Source organism: Pseudopipra pipra, chromosome Z, assembly GCF_036250125.1.
Source record: "Pseudopipra pipra isolate bDixPip1 chromosome Z, bDixPip1.hap1, whole genome shotgun sequence".
NCBI lineage: Eukaryota > Metazoa > Chordata > Aves > Passeriformes > Pipridae > Pseudopipra > Pseudopipra pipra.
In genome coordinates, this window is record NC_087581.1 from 10,419,263 (window position 1) to 10,440,892 (window position 21,630).

The window sequence follows — 21,630 nt, forward strand, 5'->3', positions numbered from 1 at the left end:
ATTAAGTGAACTGTAAGAATGTCTTTTTGGATCATGAAGATCTCTGTAATCTTGTGTACAGAAATTTGATATTCAGGAGAGACTTCTCAGTTTAGTCTGTCAGTTTTTAACACTGTAGTACATGCAGCATCCTTTTTTATTTTTGTTCCTACAGATTTCTCCCCAAATTTTACTTTGTTACAGTTAGAAATCCTTCATCACAAGAGTTTTCTGGGAAAATAAAAAAAAACCAACCAAAATCACAAGCCTACTGGGCTGCAGTTTCTTTATCAGACTCCCACTGCACAGCCACAGCAGCCTCTTCCGAACATATTTTCATGAAGGCTTTTGCACTGTAATGTTTCCTTTTGTGTTTCTTGTAGTTAATCATTAAAGACAAAAAAAAAAAAAAAAAAAAAAAGAGAAGAGAAAAGAAAAGAGAGATGTAAGAATTGCAAAGTATAAACTCACTACTGGAAAAAGCTGCATATTTGAATTTTATAGTCCTCAGAGCATGTGATATAAAGACTTGTGAAGCACCATAAGTCTCTCATAAGTGCTCCCAGATCTTCCTTCAGTGTCCATTTCAAGCAACCAATATCTGGTTTCCTTTTTTAGGTAAAACATGTTGTTATTCAGCTTGAACTACCTGAGGTCTAGAATTCTGAGAAAGCTAATAAAATAGGTTTTCTACACAGTTCTATTTTTGTATCATATCCAAAGCACTGCAAGCCAGAGCTGTTACTTCAAATCAACGTTTTTCTATGTTTTTGAGACACAGGTGTGTTGTAACAAGCATAAAAAATCCAAAGGACCTGTGAATCAAATAAATCACCAGAAATCCTCATAAAGAGGGAGAGGCAGAGATAGACCTAGAAAATTAAACTGCTACACTGCTCTTGAAGGATTGCAATTTAGAGTGATGAAAAATGTCCTTGCAAATAACATCATCGAAAATTTCCAAGAGATGAAATGTCAAATACTAATGTAATATCGCTAAATATCCCCCATATAAATTCAATTTCAGTGACATTAAAGAGTCAGAAGGCAGAGAACTACCATCTAAAGAGGGAAGGAGTGGAGATATGCCTGAAGAGAGAAAGGTCCAGCTGTGGGCCAGAATCTGCAGCCCATTAGGCTCTCCAGTCTGATGAACTCACACATGGAAGTGAATCAGCACAATAGCTGCTTCTTTCTGAGAGTGGGAAATAAAAAAGCCTTCTCCCTATCACGAATCTGTCAGGTTTAATGTACGGCCGAGTCTTATTTTAAGTTAATTTGTTTGCAGCAAAAAAGTCTAAGTGTCATAAACACCATGAGCAACAAGGGCGTCTGAGTGATGCTTGTGTGGTAGAAATGGCTTTTATCCAGGCAGCCAAAGGCTTTTGCCTCACTTTATCTCTTTTTCTTTTTGAAGCTTCATTGCCAATTTGCAATCTGAACGAGTACCTAGTGCCAAAGTGCTGCAGGGGCACCCAGGTGCAAGCCCACTGCTTGCTCCACTCCTTCAGGGAGCTGCAGCACTACAGATCTGCCCACAGAAGAGGAAAAGGCAATACAGCAATGTACCCTCCCAGGTTACATCCCAGGTACCCACTCCACAAGCTGGGGATGGGGCAGAGGCACAGGAGGCACCTGCCTCTCACGGGCTCCCACCTGGAGGCCAGCAGAGAGTCCCCATCAGGTCCCTATTGCAAGGGACTAGGTTTGCATGAGAGCTCTTACAGGCTGTGAAAGTCATGGCTTCTGGGGTCTTGTGTGACAGCCTGTAGTCTGCCAAGTCTTTATCTTGCAAGCCAGACAGGTTCCTGCCTGCATGGAAGACACTGGACTGTGGACCATGTCTGGTTACAGGTAGAACTTTCGAAAATTATATTGGATTGCCATTATTTAAGGTTGTAATGACAGGGTTGGTGGAAGGTCACTGGGCAAATGCCATTTCTGATAGTGCCAGATTACAGTAGACCTACATCTGACATCTTCCATTAGTCACTTTGGTATTTCTCCCCTTGCAACAAACGTGGGTAGAGCCCTTCCCAAATCTTCATTCGCAAAGCCCAGCCATGACTTCTCCCCTTGATGCTCCACAGCCCAGCCCAGTCTGCAAAGTGCCATAGTCCTCCTTCACACCCCTTCTTACCCTGGCATCCATGCTGTCTGCTGTGGGACATTTGTGTGACCAGGGCTGCTGAGCACACATCTCTGCCCAGCCTCATCTCATCCGTTCCCTGTACAGTCACTCTCGTCTGAATGGTGGTGGAGAAAGCACACATGGCCCCAAGACCAGGATTCACCAGCTCAGATCAACACAAATATGGCGGTGAGGGCAGCTGGCATTCATACATAGAATCATGGAATCATTAAGGTTGGAGAAGACCTCCAAGATCACCGAGTCCAACCTCTGACAAACACCACTATGCCAACAGAACTCTAGAATAAGTGCCACATCCCGTCATTAAATATTATACATGTGAATATTAATTTTCAAAGTTATTAAGTTGCAAACAATGTCTGCCTGGGAGATTGAGGCTTTTCCACTCTATTTCTGAACAGTGCCCAGCCCTGTGGGAGCCCAGTCCAAGGCAAGGAATCTGCTGTGGACCACCACCCTGATTGAAACGCCAAACCAACTGTGATTCGGTACTCTCGTTCAGCTGGGATGTAAAAGCAAGCCTTTTTCAGAGGAAAAATCTCATTCAGAGCAACACCAAAGCTATTGCTGTGGGTAGACCCTGTTGTGGCAGGTACATGTCTACCCAGAGCAGCTGAGGTGGAGGAGCCTGCATCTGATTCATCTTTCTCTACAGCTTAGCTCCCTGTAATGCAAAAATCAAGAATATAGCAGGGTGCTTCTCAGACAGAGAACTTCAAGGGGAATTCACTGTTCAACAGCCTCACTCATCCTCCATTTCTCCCGGCATCTCTTTGAGCTGCTGTGGCTCTGTGTAGACTAAGTGGGGACTGTGAAACCCCGACAAAGGAGAGCGAACCAGTGGGATATTTCTATTTCTGGAACTGCCCATTAGAGAAGCTATTCTGTGGTACACAGCATGCCAGCACACTTTAAAAAAAATAAATAGGAACAAGAATATTAGCAGAGGAAGCATATGTGGCCCTAAGACCATGACTCATCGGGTTAAATCGACCAGCTGAGGTCAGTGCTTCTATTTATCAGCTTTTAGTTGCAAGTATGGCAATGGGGACAGTGATTCTATTACTTAAATTTTACATGCTGTGAAAAATACGGCAGTGATTAATGTCTGTAACAGGCAGCTAGATGTGCTGCTTTTAGAATTTGGAAGCTATTTCAAGGTCAAGAGTTTTAGTTTTCTTCATAAAGTGGGTTTTCAGCTGGTAAAGTGGACTTCCCACGGATTTCAGGCTCTGTATTAATGGGCAATAAAGGTATTTTGTGCTCTCATCATCATCCAAACCCAGCTGAACCACAGCTTGATGAGAAAAGCCCTCCTAATTGGACTTCCACAGTCACCCATCCTTTGTCCTTTTCAGGACCATGAAAGCATTGACCATAATCTGATGCCAAACATGAGGCTAATTTGACGAATACAGAAAACATTTCTGTGATGCGGTGTTGGATTTCCCTTCGGTGTCCCAAATTTTGGATATATCCTCCTTTTTAGCCAGTCTGTACCCTGGCCCTTTATACCATCAGTGGGAGGGGGGGTTGTATTAGATGGTGAAGCTGAGGGGCCCTTATCCTTGGTTTGTTCATGGGCTGCTGCATGAGGGCACATTGAAGCTTAGGCTCAAATAATTAGTGGGTAACCATCTCTCTGAGGAAGGTCCACTTCTGTTGCCAGGATATTGCACATAGAACATTATGATAGGTGCAAATAACCTTATATTCCTGCTGTCTTATGAGTTGTTACCATTTTCACTATGAAGTTATTCCATTCTGGTTTTTACTGTCAATTAAAAAAAATAAAAAATCAGAAGTAATGCTAATGGGAGGACATGATTGCCTTCTGTCAAACACCCAGAAGTCCGTAGACATGTCCGGGTACAGCGCTCTTCTCTCTTCTCTTTCACCATGGAAGCATAGGATGATGACAGGGCAAGCCCAGAGCTGGAGAGTAACTGCATTATCTCCAGTCATCTCTGTTTCCCAGCAGAGAAGCAGAGGTAAGTTAAAACCGAGTGACTCACTGCTCTGATTCACATCCCACTGCTGTTATCCTTCATCCCGCTCCGGACGGGTAAACAGGGGCTCAGCAGGTCTGCTAAGGGAAAGCCATGCTGCACAGGTGGGGAGCTCACACCAGAGGCAGAGATTGACCTCTGCAGCACAGTCTGATCTCTGCTGGTCAAAACTAAGAGCAGTAACATAGGGAAGCCCCAACCCAGCAGCTGTGTGGTTGGGGAAAATACCGATGGGGAGACCACAGGCATCTGCAGGGCACACCCATGAGAGGGGCACCATAAGAAAAGGGTGAAAGGCTAGGCCACACACACCAAGATTCCCAGTTGCCATCCCCAGCAGGGAGAAGTCTGAAGGGTCTGTTAGGAGTATTAGCTCATCCTTCCAGGCATTCTGAATGGTGCTCAGCACCTGCCGCCTCTTCCTTCCCAGCAAGCCTCCTCCCTACTCCTGCACTCAGACATGCTCCAGAGACAAATCCCTGTCCTTCCAGTGCTGCTCAGCCTCGCACACCCTCGGCTGTCTGCCTGCCTGCCTGCAGCCTCCCAGCAGTCAGACCCAGCCACCAGAATGCGTAAACCTTCCATGGTAATTACAGACAAACCGTGGTGCTGGTTGGGCCTGTGCTGTAATTACCAGCAGCAAAGACAAAACCTCCGAGCAGGCTCTCAGAGCTATTTAGATCATAATTCTGCTCAGCTTAGCAGCGCTCCCCACAGCAGCATCCGTCTTTCAGCAATGTCAGCTGGTCACCATGAGGGGTTTCATGCAGTGTTACCTGCTCCCTTGTTCTTCAGGTTTTTTGTGTTTGTGTGAGGGTTTGTTTGGGCTTTTTTGTTTGTTGATTGTTGTGTTTTCTGTTGGTTTTTTTTTAAGGCCAACTTCTGTGTGAGATATTTTGGTAAGATTTTCTCCCCTAAAGCTCTCACTAAACACCGCTTCCAAGGTTCATACTCATGAATTTCATTATTTCTGATGGAAATCGCATGCATCCCAGGTCCCTGGAGCATTGAGGGGAGGTGATTTAACTACTAATGTCAGCCTGATAATTTTGTACCTAGGTTTGGAGGCATCCTCTGCGGCCGCTTCTCCACTAAGTGCTTGGTGTCTTGAATATTTCATGGCTAAGACATCTATGACTAAGGCATTCAGAAAGATTATTCTTTTTAAATACAGGTTAGCTACTCTTTTATTTGATTTGTGTGGGTGTTATTTCACTCAACGCTTCAGTGTCTTGTGACCCACTTACAGGCTGAAACAGGCTCCAGTGAACTTTCATGCCTTTATATTCAGGTTGCTCTTAACTTATAAAAAAAAAACCTACCAAAAAAAAATCAACCAATCTCTGAGGCAACTATCCTTGAGTTTTAAAACAAAAATTACTCTTCTGTGTAAGTGATTGTAAAAGTGTTCTGTCAGTTCAACCCATGAGTCTCATGAGCTATGAGGGCGAAGTGGGTTCTCAGCAGGTCTTGGGGTGCTGGGCTCTTCTAGAAGGATAAGTGACAGGGACCCTCATGGGCTCTCGTTAGCCCTTGTGAAAGCTCATGTCCCACATCCAAGAGAGTCACAGGCCCAGGGCATCTCCAGATTTACATGTGGCAGTTGGGGTGAACTACTGCAAAGGCTCAGGTGCTCCTCACCCATCTCCAAATCCTCCCCTAGGCAGGAGAGAGCACTGGGAGAGCTTCCAAGATCCCTTTGGAAGAAGTTTAAAAGAAAAGAAAAAGAAAACCTACTTCTACCTCAAAACAACAGTGCCCTTGTGAGGAGTTCTGTTGGTGCCTAGCACTTTATTTTACTGGTATAATTGTGCCAGAAGAATGTGCATGCTCTTCTGTACTGACATGCCCTTAAGGAGTTTAAACAGTTCAATCTGTCTTTGAAGAAGTTGTGAGGTGACTTAATTACAATGTCAATGCATCTTCATAGGGGAAGTATCACAATATAATGGCTGGAAGTTGCAGGCAGGATTCTAACCTTAGAAATTTAGGGCATTTGCGCAGTATCAGCACCATGATAACCTTATCCAAATCATGTTAGTGAAGCATGAAAAAGAAGTGTAAGTCTCTTGTTATCCTTACACCATGGTATGATGTCTTACCAGAAAATCTGACTTAGCCAAAACCCATGATGCACAGTGGGAAACAGATACAGCTTTTGGTCAGGAGATGGGACTAGATTTACTGTCAGTCTCTCCTTACCTTCAAAGTCACCACTGCACAAGTTCCTGCAGCTTCAAGGAGAACCTTGGCCATCTCAGAGCGAGCAAAGTGAAGATGTAGATATATAGAAATATCTCAATGACTCTCTGCAACTTGGAATACTTGACTTGCATGGAATACTATGCATTTTGGTGGTTTTTTGGTTTGTTTTTTTTTTTTAGGAACGATGCAATATAACAGGTCATGAAGGAAAACTAACAAGAAAGCAAACTGACTCATTTAGATAAAACATGGGTGAGAGACTAAGAATTGTCCCTTCAGTCCTAGAAGAGGTACCTAAGTAAGGCTCATTTTACATAGAAACTTAAGAAGTCCAGTTCATGCATTACAGAACTCAGCAACTTAAACGTGAGGTGCTCACTGACACACAGATGGTTTGTTCTGTGATAAAAGCTAGAGACCTTGCATCCACATAAACAAATGCAACAAGGACAAGAACTGAACCAATATAACATTTTTACAATCACTTAAAAAGAAAGGCAACAAGAATAAGAATTGCACTGATGTAACATTCTTACAATCACCTATACAGAACAAACTGTCTTCTAAAGGCAACAAATGCTTGCAGGGCCATTGATTTCCCTGGGCACTGGGGTCAGGCTGTGCTTTCAGTGAGTTCAGTTCACAGCTCTGTCCCTTCCTTTCTGCTCCATCCTGTCTCTGGTGCATCCCACTGTGTACCCAGACGTCCAGTTTCGAGTGGCAGCAGTAAACCATTCTTTCTGATAACACGAACACCTGCTTTAAAACTTCCCCTTTCTTTTTCCAAAGATTTTAATGCTCTTCAGAAAGGTTGGTTCACGTCCCCTGTGCCTTAAAGCAGACAGATAATAAAACCCAAAGTGGTGGGTAGTTTTTAAAGAAATCTGGAACGCCCACATGCCTTTTAATTATATAGCTATGTGCACACTTAATTTAATTAAAAAACAATTACCACAATTTATGATATGAGTACAACTCTTTAGCAAACTGGAATTGCAGCTGAGCTTGCTTTTTAACTCTTTTTTGTTGTTGTTGATTCTGTGTAAAGGATCTGGGCTGATGTTTCTCCTTATGACGAAATAACAAAAGACAGTTTGTCAGGGTAGGTGCTCTGGCTGTTCATTTCTGAAGTTATATTAGCCTTTTTCTCTTCCTAGGGTAAGTTGGGCGAAGATGGCAATTTGTTTATTGGACTTAAATGATTTTGAATTGAAAAACAGGAGACAAGAAGAACTTATGATGAACACTATGGTGTAAATGAGAGAGTCTCTTTGTGTGCAGACCAGTACAGTAGGAGAGATCCCTGCAGGGAATACAAGTTCATGCTGCATCACTAAGTTCCTTGACATTCATTCATAAATATGGATGTGCATTAATTAGGAAAGGCAGGTATTTCACTAGTGCAGGTATGTTACTCTGTTTTTGAAAAAAGTGACAGGTTCTGTTTAACAGAAGTATCTACAATAAGGATCTTCTCCTTAATGTTTGAAGTAGGGAAATAACTTTATAAATAACACCCATGGACTCGTAGGACTTTGAAAAAGCTCAAAAAACTTCTCAGCTCACGCTACTCTGACAGTACTAAGCAGAGGTGCAGAATTTCTCCTGCTCCACGCATCCCTCATGCCATGCTACAGGTGGGTCTGGTGCCTTCCTTGGGGTTTGCTGCCTGGATGAGACCCCTTGGTGCATTATCTGCCTGACATTGTCATCATCTTGCAAAAGAAGTGTTGATTCTGGCAGTTTGGTTGGCAATACCTCCAGTTTATCTGTCACATTAAACATGGAAAATCTGCATCTAAATTCAGTCCCATGAAAGAATTGAGCAATGTTTCTGGCACATGTAAAATTTTGGGGCACTGGGGGCATTCAGGACAAAGCTCAATAACATTGTGAGGACTGCATTTCTGCTGCTCAAAGAAAACAAGAGCAGACCACCCTCCATTTCCCAGTCCCTCCCTCTGCTATTTGACCAGCCTGTTGTGCAGGAAACTTGGAGTATCCAACTTAGCAGTCACAGTCAGAGCAAGGAAGCTGATCACAGGATTACAGGAATATTAGCTGAGAAGGACCTTTGGAGGTCATCCAGCCCAACCTCCCACTTGGAGTGGGGTTTTTGCCAACACTGGATCCGGTCAGCTGTGGCTCTGTCTAGACCAGAGTATAAGACCTCCAAGGATGAAGACACCACAACGTCTCTGGTTAGTCTGTTCTGGGCTGTAGCACCCTCCTAGTGAAGAAATTTTCCTGACATTCAAATTGGAACTTCAAAAGTGCAGTTTGATGCTATCACTCACTACTGTATTATCTGCTTCTACTGAGATGAGTCGGTCCCCATTATTTTTGTAACTCCCCCACCACGGAGTTGTGGGTTGTTAGGGTAGGTGCTCTGACTGTTCATTTCTGAAGTGATATTAGCCTTTTTCTCTTCCTGAGGCCCTTGTCTCCCCCAGATTAAAGAGTCCCAACTCTTTCTACCTCTTCTACTTTTCTACCTCATGCCCCACAGGCTCAAGACAATCCTGACCACCCTTTGCTGGACCCTACTTCCTCAACATCCTTTCTGAACCAGGAGACCTGAAACTACATGTGACATGGTACTGTTGATGTTGATAAGATCTCCCACAGCTCCTTTCCAAAAATGCTGTAGACATGGTGTTGAAAGCCTTCATGTAGACTTACATGCACTGTTACTCCCCTTCAACCCCCATGGCCAGGCATTTCATCAGAGAAGGCAGTTTTATTGGTCAAGTTTGCACTTGATGAATCTTTGACCATTCCCTAGTACATTCCTGCCCTGTTACATGTTTGGAGTGGAATCAGGAGGCTGCACTTCCTGCACCTCCCCAAGACCTGAAACAAGGCTGACTGTACCCTCTTCTCCATCTCAAAGACAGGCACAACACTGGTCCAGTCCCCAAGCACTTCTCTGAGTCACCATGATTATTCCTAGCTGAAGCTGTCTATCCCTCTCAGCCTCTTGGGGTGAATCCCATCCAGCCATATGGACCTGTGTACATCCAGCCTCTCCGAGCAGTCCCTGAAGCTCACTGCTGGGGCACACAACAAGCTCTGGTTCAGACAGAGAAGAGTACATCAGCATTTTCTCATCTTTCATTTCACTTGGTTGTCTTCCTCATTCCCTGGTGGACCCACAGTGTTCACTGTGTGCTGCATCATCTGGGAACGACATACGTGACGCTGCCTTGTGAACCCGCTGGATCTCCAGTGCTTAGTGTGGGAAGCCTACGGGCACGAGGCTCCTAGCCTTGGAGAAGGGAAGAGCCTGGGAGCAGAGAAGCTCCCACAGCAGCTTTGGCAATTGGCTGCAGATCTGAAACAGGCAAGTGGCAAATCTGCAAAGCCCTGAGCAGCTCAGAGACACTGACGTGGGAGAGCTGGGACTCATTCGACTGCACAACCGAAGAACTAAGGACCAAGGAGAATCAAACCTCATTCATTACTGCAACCCCACAGGGTTTCTGATCTCCTTTCTGATGAACATAAACTGCAAGGCACACTAAGAGCAGGAAGTCACCAACCTGCTCGTACCTCTAGTTTTCTCCTAAGCAATTACGTTCTGAAGCTACACTTCAGTTAAGGCTGCCTCTTCTATTGCCATGCAGAGAAATTGAAAATGTGCCAGACATTTCTGCTGTTCATGGCTCACAAATCCTTAACCCTTGTGCTGACTGTCAGCCATATGTGATCCTGGGAGCAGGTCCTGTCCATTCCACACAGAAGAAAGAACTAAAAAAAAAAAAAGTTACTTCAGTACAATCAAAATGCGACTTTGTTTCCTCTTAAAAGACAATGTAAAAAGTTGGTTCAAAAGTCTTTAAATGCTGTGTGCACATTTCTCTGCATATCAGTGCTGCTCATACGGAAGGGATCCTGATGTCTTTGGCTGAGCATCTCAGATTTGGGTATATTAAAATGTGTGCAAATCTTAAGCTGGATCTCAGAAGGAAGCTCTCGATAGCTAGAGCCAAACATCAGGCAACATCCTTGCAGCAAAGCACCTATTAATGCAATGAATTTAAGCTCCATTTCCTGTTTGCAACATATCCAAAAAACAGACTTCAGTTGTTATTCCAAATGTGTTTATAATTGCATTTTGTTTCAGGCCTGTTTTATTTGTACGTACTCCAGCTTAAGGAAGGTCACACGCACTCTCTCGTTTCAGGCACAACCGCTCACCCACATGATGTGGTGTTTTCCTGGATGACTGGAACCTCTGTGAGCAGCTTCTATTCCCCTCCCACGCAGGCACAAGCACAGCCCCAGACACATCTGCAGTGTATTGACTGGTGGGCACAGACCTCTCACTGCACAGCTCCTCCACCTCCTCTGCTGTGCCCAGAGGAAAATCTTTGACTCCAAAGGTCTCCCTGGCACACACAGAGTGGGGACCACTGGGAGAACGGCCTCTTGGGGAAGATGCTCAGGTCTGTCAGACACTCTCTCACAGACTGTCTGTGAGACTCATGGCCAGCCTGGATGGAGACCAGCTCCCACATTACCTGAGAGGCACCAAATGTCCCTGGCCTCTGGCCCACGGCCAACTTAGTTTTCACTGTAGGTGAAGAGTAATGAAGCTTGTATCCATACAAGATCTTCACTGAGAAAACAGTGGCCTGAGGAATCCCAGACCTTTCCAGGACAGGAAGCTCCCTTGCACCAATTTTTGTTCAGGCACCAGTGTGACTTCTCTGCAAAGGACTCTGTTCACTGCCCCTGCTGAGGTAGGTTACCATGAGATTGTTGTCTGGAGAAATGATCTGGCTTTGATAAATTTCTTCTGCAAGTCCTCTGAAAACACAAGGTTTGAGATTTTTAGTGGTCTGTTCAGCACTGCAAACCCTTTTTTAGCTAAATCTTGTTTTCAGAAGTGTCCGAGGCCCTCAGGAGCTTAAGGAATCAGAGCAGCCTTTTAAAAGCTGGTTGAGACATGATTTGGCTTCATTTGAACAGTCAGAAAAGAAAAAGAACCTATAAAGACGCCCTGGCATGGCAAAGAAAGCTTATAAACTGCCTGTCATTGCACTTTACAACCACCAAAGTCTTCTCCTAACACCTAACTTCAAAGGGAGGAAAAAAAAATCCAAGATTTGAATAAATGTGAAAAAGGAAGGGACAACAGAATATGAATCACAGAATCAGCTAGGGTGGAAAAGACTTCAGAGATCATCAAATCCAACCTATGACTGCACACCACCTTGTCAGCTGGACCAGAGCATTAAGTGCCACATCCAGTCTTTCCTTGCATCACCATCACCTCCAGCGATGGTGACTCTAACACCTCCCTGGCCAGCCCATTACAATGCCCAATCACTCTTTCTGTGTAGAACTTCTTCCTAATGTCCAGTCTGAACCTCCTTTGAAACAGATTAACACTATGTCCTCTTGTCCTCCTGCTGGTTGCCTGGGAGTAGAGACCGACCCCCACCTGGCTACAACCTCCTTTCAGGTAGTTGTAGAGAGTGATGAGGTCCCTCCTGAGCCTCCTTTTCTCCAGGCTAAACAACAACAGCTCCCTCAGCCTCTCCTCACAGGACTTGTGTTCGAGTCCCTTCACTAGCCTCATTACCCTTCTTTGGATGCGCTCCAGCACCTCAACATCCTTCCTAAATTGAGGGTCCCAGAGCTGGACACAGTACTCCAGGTGTGGCCTCACCAGCGCTGAGTACACGGGAAGAATCACTTCCCTGGTCCTGCTGGCCACACTATTCCTGATCCAGGCCAGGATGCCACTGCTCTTCTTGACCACCTGGGCACACTCTGGCTCATGTTCAGCTTCCTGTCAACCAGAACCCCCACATCCCTTTCTGCCTGGCTGCTCTCCAGCCACTCTGTCCCCAGCCTGTAGCGCTACAGAGGGTTGTCGTGGCCAAACTGCAGGACCCGGCACTTGGCCTTGTTGAACCTCCTACTGTTGGATTTAGCCCATCTATCCAGCTCTGCAGAGCCCTCCTATCCTCCAGCAAATTGACATTCCCCCCCCCCCCCCCCAGTTTGGTGTCATCCACAAATTTGCTAATGGTGAACTCAATCCCCTCATCCAGATCATCAATAAAGATATTAAACAGAACTGGGCCCAACACTGATCCCTGGGGACACCACTAGTGACCAGATCCCAACTGGATGCAGCACCATTCCCCACCACTCACTGGGCCCGGCCCTCCAGCCAGTTCCTAGCCCAGCACAGAGTGCCCCTGTCCAAGCTGTGGGCTGCAGCTTTTTCAGGAGTATGCTGTGGGAGATGGTGTCAAAGGCTTTGCTGAAGTCCAAGTGGACACATCCACAGCCTTCCCTCATCCACCAGGCGGGGCACCTGGTCACTCTAGAGGAGATCAGGTTGGTCAGGTAGGACCCACTCCTCCTAAATCCATGCTGGCTGGGACTGATTCCCCGTCCATCCTGTATGTGCCATGTGAGTGCACATAGTCCTGAAGGACTAGAGCATTAGATGATGGCAAATCCTTTCTGAGCCAACATCAGATGTAATAGATGTGAATGAATTGAATGATGTATTGGTAGTCAAGCAAATAGAAAGACAAAAATATTTTGGTTTATTTTGATAGGAAAATGGCTAATGTGATCACAATGTAAGAGTATTGATGCCTCTTCCTTCTCCCACTTGTCCTTTTTAATCAAATTTAATAAAAGAAACATGCCAAACAGTTTGTGTGTCTACAACTCTGCAAAATTAATAGCCAAATAGAGATGCTTTTTTGACCTGCAACACAAACTCAACTCTTTCAACAAGCAGAGAGCACAAAAGGGAAAATTACTCTTCTTTATAAAGCTCTCACTGTAGAAAAAGCTTGAAAGCAAGTCCTTGAAGCACTGGTTCAGGCATAAGATGTACTTAGAGAACTGGAAAAATCACGATCTTCAGCTGCAAGTTCTCCCCACTGTATGGACAATAACTTGCTTTTGAAGCAGGCAAAGAGCAGTTTCAAGGTAAATGAACAGGTTTTGTTGACCTTAACAAATCACGTGTTGTGAGCTGCAGCAGGCAGCCAGCTGCTTCAGTCCAGCCACCAAGGCAGGTTGTATTGACAAACTCGTTTGCTGACAAAGGAGAGGTTCCTTGAGGCACTGTCAGGGAATCAAACCAGAAGGGAAAGCGACTCTGAGGACAAGGCAATGGAGAGTCAAGCTCGAGTTGACAGTAAAACTGAGAGAAAAAAATAAATTAATTTAAAAAAATTAGCAAGAGGGGGAACATTCCAGAATCACAGACTCATAGAATCATTTAGGCTGGAAAAGACTTCCAAGTTCATCAAGTCCAACCTTGGACCGAACATCACCATGTCACCTAAGCCATAGCACCCAGTGCCACATTCCATTGGTTCTTGAACACTTCCAGGGGAGGTGACTCCATCACATCCCTGGGCAATCCATTACAATGCTTCATCATCCTTTCAGTGAAGAAATTCTTCCTGATATCCCACCTGAACCTCCTCTGTGTGGTGGGGGAAAACAGTTTTCCCCCCTGAAGCTATAAAATGGTAAAACCCCAGGGGGTGGTGACCCTTGAGGTTTTTACCCAATGAGCACTTTTGCAAAATATAAACATATCACAAGCAGAACGGAAGAGAAGGTAGTTGTAGCTGTTGTTGAAGAAGGAGCCATGTTCTGAGGCCACGAGGAGAAGGGGCAGGAGCCCCTTAGAGGCTCTGGCCCCCCAGCCCCCAGCAGGGGGGCTGCAGGGACTTGGAACAGCGTAAGGCTGGGCTAAGTACCTGTGGCTGAGAGCTAAAGTTTTCTCCACTGTAAGAAGCAGCAGGAGCAGCATCCGGAGAAACAGTGGCAGAGAGCCAGAAGGAGATAAGAACTGAAGAAGCAGCAGAAACAAACATGCAGCCGAGTAGGAAGACACAGAGTTGTCCGAGAGAAAGAGAGCCAGCAGCAGAGAGACAACTAAGCTCTACAGACAGAGACAGAGTTTTGGGGTAAGAACTGCACCAAAACACCCCAAACCCCTCTGAGACCTCTGAGAGAGAAAGGAGGATGATGGACTCTTACTTGAAAGAGTCGTGGAGTGCTACAGCACTGCAGAAAGGAGCTGAAAAGCTCAGAGAAAGAATGCAGAGGGGGTGACCTTGGCCCCCCTCGCCGTTGCTGCCAAGCTAAGCTAGCAGCCTGAGATCAGAGCACAGAAGCTCTGATAGAACTCTTGAGGCAAAGGCCTTCAAGTGAAAGCTGCCCGAGATGTTCTGACTCAGGGGTGAATCCCCTGAGGAAGGGACCTTCATGGGGGTCTTACACCCCATGATATGACGTGGTGATGCGAGTTTTGTCCCTGCTACGCAGCCCACGGAAGACCCTCACTTTAGACGATGGGCTGAGGGGCTTGGATACCCCCTCGTGTGTACTGTCAGAGATCCAGCTACAGCTGCTGCATGGGAAGAAGAGATGCCTGCTGTTTTAGAGACACTACTGCTCTGAGAGTGGAAAGGATCTTTCCATCTTCCCTCCTGGACTTTTATTTGGAGGAGAGAAGAGATTTGATCCATTGTAAATACTTTTATGTCATGGTAGAGATAGCTAAGATTGTATATAATGTATTGTAGTATTTATTTGTACAGTCACTGTAATATATTCCCTTTCCCCCATTTTGAGTCTTGTGTGGTGTCTGGAAACCCATCTCACACTGGGTTGAGATGTGGGAGGGGGTTTGGACTAGGGAATTGGATTTTGAGGCTCTCAAACCATGACACCCTGGCACAGCTTAAGGCCATTTCCTCTCATCACTGGTTCCCTGGGAGAAGAGACTGACCCCCACAAGGCTGCAAACTCATTTCAGGTGGTTGTAGAGAATGATAAGGTCTCTCCTGAGCCTTCTCTTCTCCAGGATAAACACCTCCAGCTCCCTCAGCTGAAGCAGCAAATTGTTTGGAAGCACAGAAATGTGGGGGCAGGGGAGAGAGCCAAAGGCTACTATTTATCAGCATTTCTTTTCCTATTCTTTTCTGCTGTTCTAGGAGCCAGGTTGTCCTGTGTTCCCACAGAAGGTTTCTCCTCCCGGGTCAGAAGGCATTTCTTACTTTCCACAGGCTTCATGCTGCTGTTCTGTAAGCAGGAGAAAACAAGACCCTTTGGGAGGAAAATCCAGATGTTATTCAGAGATGAACATGGGCAGCAGCTCTGACCATGCTTCTTCCCCATCCAAAGACCCTCTCTCACTCCAGTCCAAGGCAGCTGCCCCCTGCACGTACCTGAAATTACTTCATATTTGATACTTACAAAGGACCTGAAAACATCTCATTTTACAGAATCACATAATCAATTAGGTTGGAAAAGACCTCTCAGATCATCGAGTCCAACCTATGATCAAACAACACCCTGTCAACTAGTCCATGGCACCAAGTGCCACATACAGTCTTTCCTTACACACCAAGTTATTAGGCTGTTATATATATTAAGCATTGCTATAAAATAAACAAGTTCCTTTTTCAAGAAATCCATACTTCTCTGAAACTGGAAACATCTCCCCCATAGAGAAAGACAGATGGCCAAGCTTGGGCTACCTGAAGTGCTTGAAGCCCAGCTGAGGCAGAACTGAGGCTTTGATGAAAATCTTGAGTTCTGTTTCCCAAACTGGTGAATACCAGAGTCACTGGAAAGTACCGAGCAAATGAAAAAAAACCCCAAACCTTTAGGTATTGCATGCATGTGATAACACATTAACCACCTGCAGCTCATAGCATGAAAGGGTCTTTATTTTATTACAGTACAGATTCAGTCCAGTTCACAGAGAACACATCAGTCAATACATATCTTCACTTTGTAGGAGAAATGGGCATGAACATGTGAGCACTCAGTCACCAGCCTTGTATCACCACTTTATGCACGTTTTGCCTCAAAAGCATCATTTATGGCACACAGGTTTCACCAGCATTCCATGTAATAGCACTGCAACATCAGCTCTAAAGACACAGGAGAGGAGGATGTAAACCTCAAGGACTGTGAAACTATGGATATATATGCACTGCTTGGGGATTTAACTTTCAAAATCCTGGTTTTGACTTTAAAGTTTGTTTTAAAATAACATGTCCCTGAATAATATGTTTTTCCTTGAGGCACATGTTCAAGTTCAGGCTATGGATAACAGTCTTCACTTCAAGCAGCCACTGAGAGCTGAGGATTTGGAGCAGACAGCTGTCTGGAAACCAGGTTTCCATGAGCTGCAGTAGCAGCTAACAGGTAGAAGGGCACCTGAATTTCAGCAGAACAAAGCAGTCTCCCATGTTTAACCATTTTATTGGATCCTGAAATAGGAATGAAGGCAACCATGTCAGCTAAATCAGTTCCTGTCAACCTACCAAACTTACCTTCCTTGAGGCTTTGGGCTTTTTGAAGCACTACATAGGACTTAAAGCTCATCTATTTCCCACATCCAGGCTTACAACAGGGGGTTCAGCAAAAGACACTGTTGCTCTTCACAAACCCGTTGTTGCTTACATCACATTTCTTTGACATGTCCAGCACCAACTCTCCCCATCATGGTCAGAGGTACTATCTTTAAGCAAAATAAAGCTGATAAATACTGTGTGCAGTTATCCCCTATGTGGAAATAAAAAAAGTCAAAAAATCCCAAATCATCTTTTGAGAGGGGGGATTAAAGCATGACTTCTTTTAAACCATATTGGTTTATCGCCCTGTAAGGGTGATAAAACTCCAATATCCCCTACAACGAAACTTGAAATCAGCAGGAACATGGAAAATACTCACAGAAGGAAGATGAGAGGCCAGGAAAAGGACTATGAATGATACTTTCAGCCTGAAGCATGTTTCAAGTAGCTTCGATTTTCAAAGCCATTTTATAAGTTTTGTGCACGGAACTTGCTCCTGCATACTCCACTATCTTTCTGACCTTTCCACCTAAAGACTTTTTTCTTCTCTCAAAGAGCAACAGAAAATAAGAAAGTGGATCACAGGAGAAAGAGACAATGAAAGCAGTGAGTTAGCATATAATACCAAGTACAGAAAGTAAGCTGCTGTAAGCTGTCCAAGATAAGAGCAACATTGCAATTTTCATTTTACCTCCACTTAAAGCAATCATGGTTTGAAATGTTTAAAAAACAATGTCCCCAGTTCATGCCCAAACTCCTCAAAGTTTTAAACACAGCATCTTACAAGTGAGAGAACACTGTCTGTCTTTTTATTTGTAAACCAGAATTTGAAATATCTTACAATATATTTTAATTTCATTTTTCTAAAGAAACAGCATTAAGAACTGAAAGAACAGTGTGCCATTAAGTGTTAAGGACCTGTTGTAAAAACCTTTATTAAAAAAGGTTATATAGGTATGATGAATATAAGTTGTGTTTTAGTGTCAACTACTCAAGCATCTAAATGATTGAAAATGAAGTGCAAAACTGGAAGTCCAGTCACAGATGAGGCTGTAGAGTTGTGCTCAAGATAGAAGAGATCTACCCATGGCAGGCACAGCTGCACACTCACAAATTAACTCAAGTCTGCCCCAGCCATGAATCCTGCAGATCCGAGCGACACCACTGATTAAGTCAGTCTGAACTACTTAATGTAAATTCTCCCTTTCTAATAAGAAGGATATTAACTACAGCTTTCAGTTAGGCAATAAAACCTTTCTAATTAGCAACAAAAAATAAAAGTGACATGCTTACTCTGTTTCAGGCACTTTCAAGATCATAGTTTATTTACTGTAGGTAAAAAGCTAGTATACAGATTAAGGGATCCCTTAAATTTCAACTCTACAGTTATACACCATCTAGTATTCTTGCTCTGAATATTAACCAAAAATTTTTCTAAACACCTGTAAGCCCCACTATAAATCTGTATTGTTATGAGAAAAAAAAAAAATATAAATCAATGCCTAACTTTTTCAATGCATAATATTTACACTGTGAAATCAATGGGAAATAACAAGCAGTAGCAAAGAGGCAGCAGATTTTAAAAAGCCAAAGTTTTATATAGGTTTTGGTTTTCTTTTACAGTAGTGTGCTAATCAGCATAATTGTATATATAAAAATTAAAATATAGCAGAGCGTCCCATTACAGAAATCTGAATTGTCTGAACTGCAGTCATTACTTGCTAACCATTTACATGCAACACCTGCTAGGACTGACTTTTTTTGTCTTTAAAGTGTAAAATAGTTTGAGGCTTAAGAGACAAACATTAATTTGTGTACAAATCTAAAACTGCACTTAAGAATGGTACTGGTCACAAGCCTCTTCCATAGAGAGGGGGAAGGAAAGAAAAAAGTACAAACAACAATAGAAAGCGGTCTCTTTCCCTTCACTAATTTTCAAAGGCAATGCATAGACTGAGAATACCTGGATGGCAAACTCTGGAGACTCTGGAAACAAACAGCTTTCACATACAAGACCTTTGCAGGAGGCCTTTCTTTGCATGAAATGGCAATGGCTGACAGCAAATAAGGGGCACCAGGTGTACAGGTAAGTAGGTCTTGCAAAATACTAAGATGGGGCAGTTGTTAATATACAATTTGAACTATATATACAATATAATGGAATGTATCCCCTCACAAAACTGGTTAATGAAACAATTGGACCTTTCTATACTAGCCTTATGACTCAGCTACTGTTCTAATGAAAATATAAGTACACAAGAGACTTGCATGGAAAGTAAAATGTAGGGGGCATTTTACAGGAACTATTGACAAAGCTGCTTAATGGCATTTCTGCTTTTAAAGTAATTTTGTTAGATATAATTGAAAACATCTGTATATAAAATGTCCTGACAGACACTTCAACATGGAGCTTTGGTGACTTAAACCATCTCAATAACAAGGTGAAAAATTAAACAGAGTATTTAAGAAAATTCAAACTAAATAGGAAATGGAATGCCAATATGGCAGTTAACCCTTTTTCTGTTGTTTTCAAACAGGAAAGTCTCTTGTACCAGCAGAATCCTGTATACAGATAGACAGAGAAGTAGGGAATACACCAACCTATGGTTCCCATTAAACAAAAGTCAATTTATCATGTGAGAAGGTACAAATGACAGAAAACATGAATAGTCAATAGAAGAGAAACAACTGGTTTACATGAAAGAAGAGAGAACACTTCAGTCTGAACGCAGTTACTTTGTGAAAGCTGCTACAACAGCCCAGAGAACCTCATTCGTGTTGGTTTTCATACATTCAACCTCAGGGTCTAAATCCAGAAGCTGCCGCACTCTCTTTGTGGCTAAATCATACTGCTCATCCAGGAGGGGGGCAAAAGCGTTCTCCAGGACATCCGAGGCGTGGGCTAAGTACACCAGTGCCAGCAGGCGCTTGTCCATGCGGTGGGGGTCGTTCACCCATTTGTCAAGAACCGCTTCTTGAACCTTCTTGATGAGGCGCTGTTTGATGTTGTTGTTGGTGAGAGGGTGGGTAGTCATGTCAAAAAGAAGGAAGTTCTGTTTCTCTGTTGTCAGTACACCTTTTTCCACTAGATTTTTGGCTAACCGTTCACGGACATTTCGTAGCTGGTAGTGCAACTTCAGTGGGTTCCATGTTTCACCTAAAAAGGCAAAAAACCCACAACAGTCAGACAAGGTTTGTACTATTGCAGTGATTTTTTTTTCCCCACTCTGTGGTGCAGGAGGAGCTGTCAAATTCATACAAGCTGAGTATTACACTACAACGCTGTGCTCCTGTCAGCATTTCTCTGAGCCCTGACCTACCCAGAAAAAGGCACAGAGACAGAAACCAGGAGGGCCTCCTTGGAGGAACTCTGGGGTACATTTAAAGTTTGGATGAAACGCTGGCTAAGCCATGTCTTGATTAAAGATATGAGAAAGCAGTCTCATAAAACAAAAACCAAACCTGTCACAAAGAAAGAGCTTACTTTTAATAATAAAAATAAAACCAAGCATCCCCCTACAGTCTTGTGCATTTGTCTGTATCCAGCCTTTTACCACTTCAGAGACTGGAAGAAGTGTCATTGCCTTTCTTTTGCCACACAGGTAGGATCATGCACACCCACCCTGTGCATTTCTTTATTTCTTCAGGTTTCCACTCTTCTCCCCCTTCCTACCTTTACCAGATGAAACAGTGAACATGCACTGTGTAAGTATGTGTGCAGTGGGTGTGTGCACTATGCATTTTAGGAGGTAAGAAAGAGCATTAAGTATTTCTTACACAGACGGAGGTTTTCTACAAATTATATGAGAATTTCTACACCAAGCTTTTAAAAAATTTATTGGTTAACATACAGTAACAATTACAACAACAACAGTAAGCATAAACCACAGATGACTTCAAGGTGATGGAGGGTGACATACACTGTATTCAAGTAACAGCCACGTTAAATAAACACATGAGGTGATTCCAACTGCAGAGTGATAGGCAGAGAATCCACCCAGGCTCGGACTACACAAGTCCCTATATATCCCACACATCACTGAATGTGATTCCTCAGCTGGATCATCCAAACACAAAAAAGTAGTTTCCTTACTAACTTTCACATGGCAAAGACTATTTCCTAGATTTTCTACATTTGTCATGTGGACTAAAGTCAGTGCTGTGGTGACACCTTGTGACCAAGCTCCTCAATTACACAGACACTTGTCCCGACACAGACAGATGTTTGCTACATCTAGAGGAAATGTGACATTCTGATCCCAGCTTCTGTATTCCCTACACTTGCTTCCCTTAGAGGCCATCTTATAAACATGGGCCTGGCACACTTCACCTTACACGTCCATATAAAAACTTCCATGATGGCTCTGAACTCATTTGTACTGTAACTTCAAGCAGCATTCTCCACATTGCTGATAATCACAGATAAAGTAGCTATTTTCCAGGATGGACCTGGGCCCTAAAGCAAAATTCTAAGAGAGTTTATGAATTTATTAAATAAAAGAAAACAAAACCAAAGAAATGAACGAACAAAAAACCCCCAAAACAAACTAACAAACAAAAAAACCCCACACTGAAATATTTTTCTTCAAAGGACAGTCCTCTAAACCACAGGAAATGCAAAGAACACTAATGCCATTCAAGAATTAGTAATTAATAACCATATATAAGTAAAAATGATTGATTCAAGCCTTAGCCACAGCACTGATGATAACTGTCTTCCCAGAGCCAAAGCTCAGTGGGGTCAGAAAAACCTTAGCTTAGCTCAAAGAAAGCCTACAACACTGTTCATTAATTAGCTGACCTTTTTTGAATTAGCCCTAACTTGATGTGCTCTGCACTGGGAAAGAGGGTGAAATGTCAGCACAAATTACATACTTGGGACAAGAAAAATGAATTGGTTTTGCAGGCTGTAAAAGTGAAG

At 43.6% G+C, this 21,630-nt stretch overlaps 1 protein-coding gene across 1 annotated transcript in view; it reads right to left on the bottom strand.

The window, feature by feature from the left end:
* Positions 1-16,058: 16,058 nt before the first annotated feature.
* GOLPH3 (golgi phosphoprotein 3) overlaps positions 16,059-21,630 on the bottom strand; it is a 31,341-nt gene continuing 25,769 nt past the window's right edge. The window contains exon 4 of the mRNA XM_064642357.1: positions 16,059-19,866. Within this exon, the coding sequence (XP_064498427.1) occupies positions 19,442-19,866 (425 nt within the window). The 3' untranslated portion in view covers positions 16,059-19,441. The remainder of the gene's footprint in view (positions 19,867-21,630) is intronic.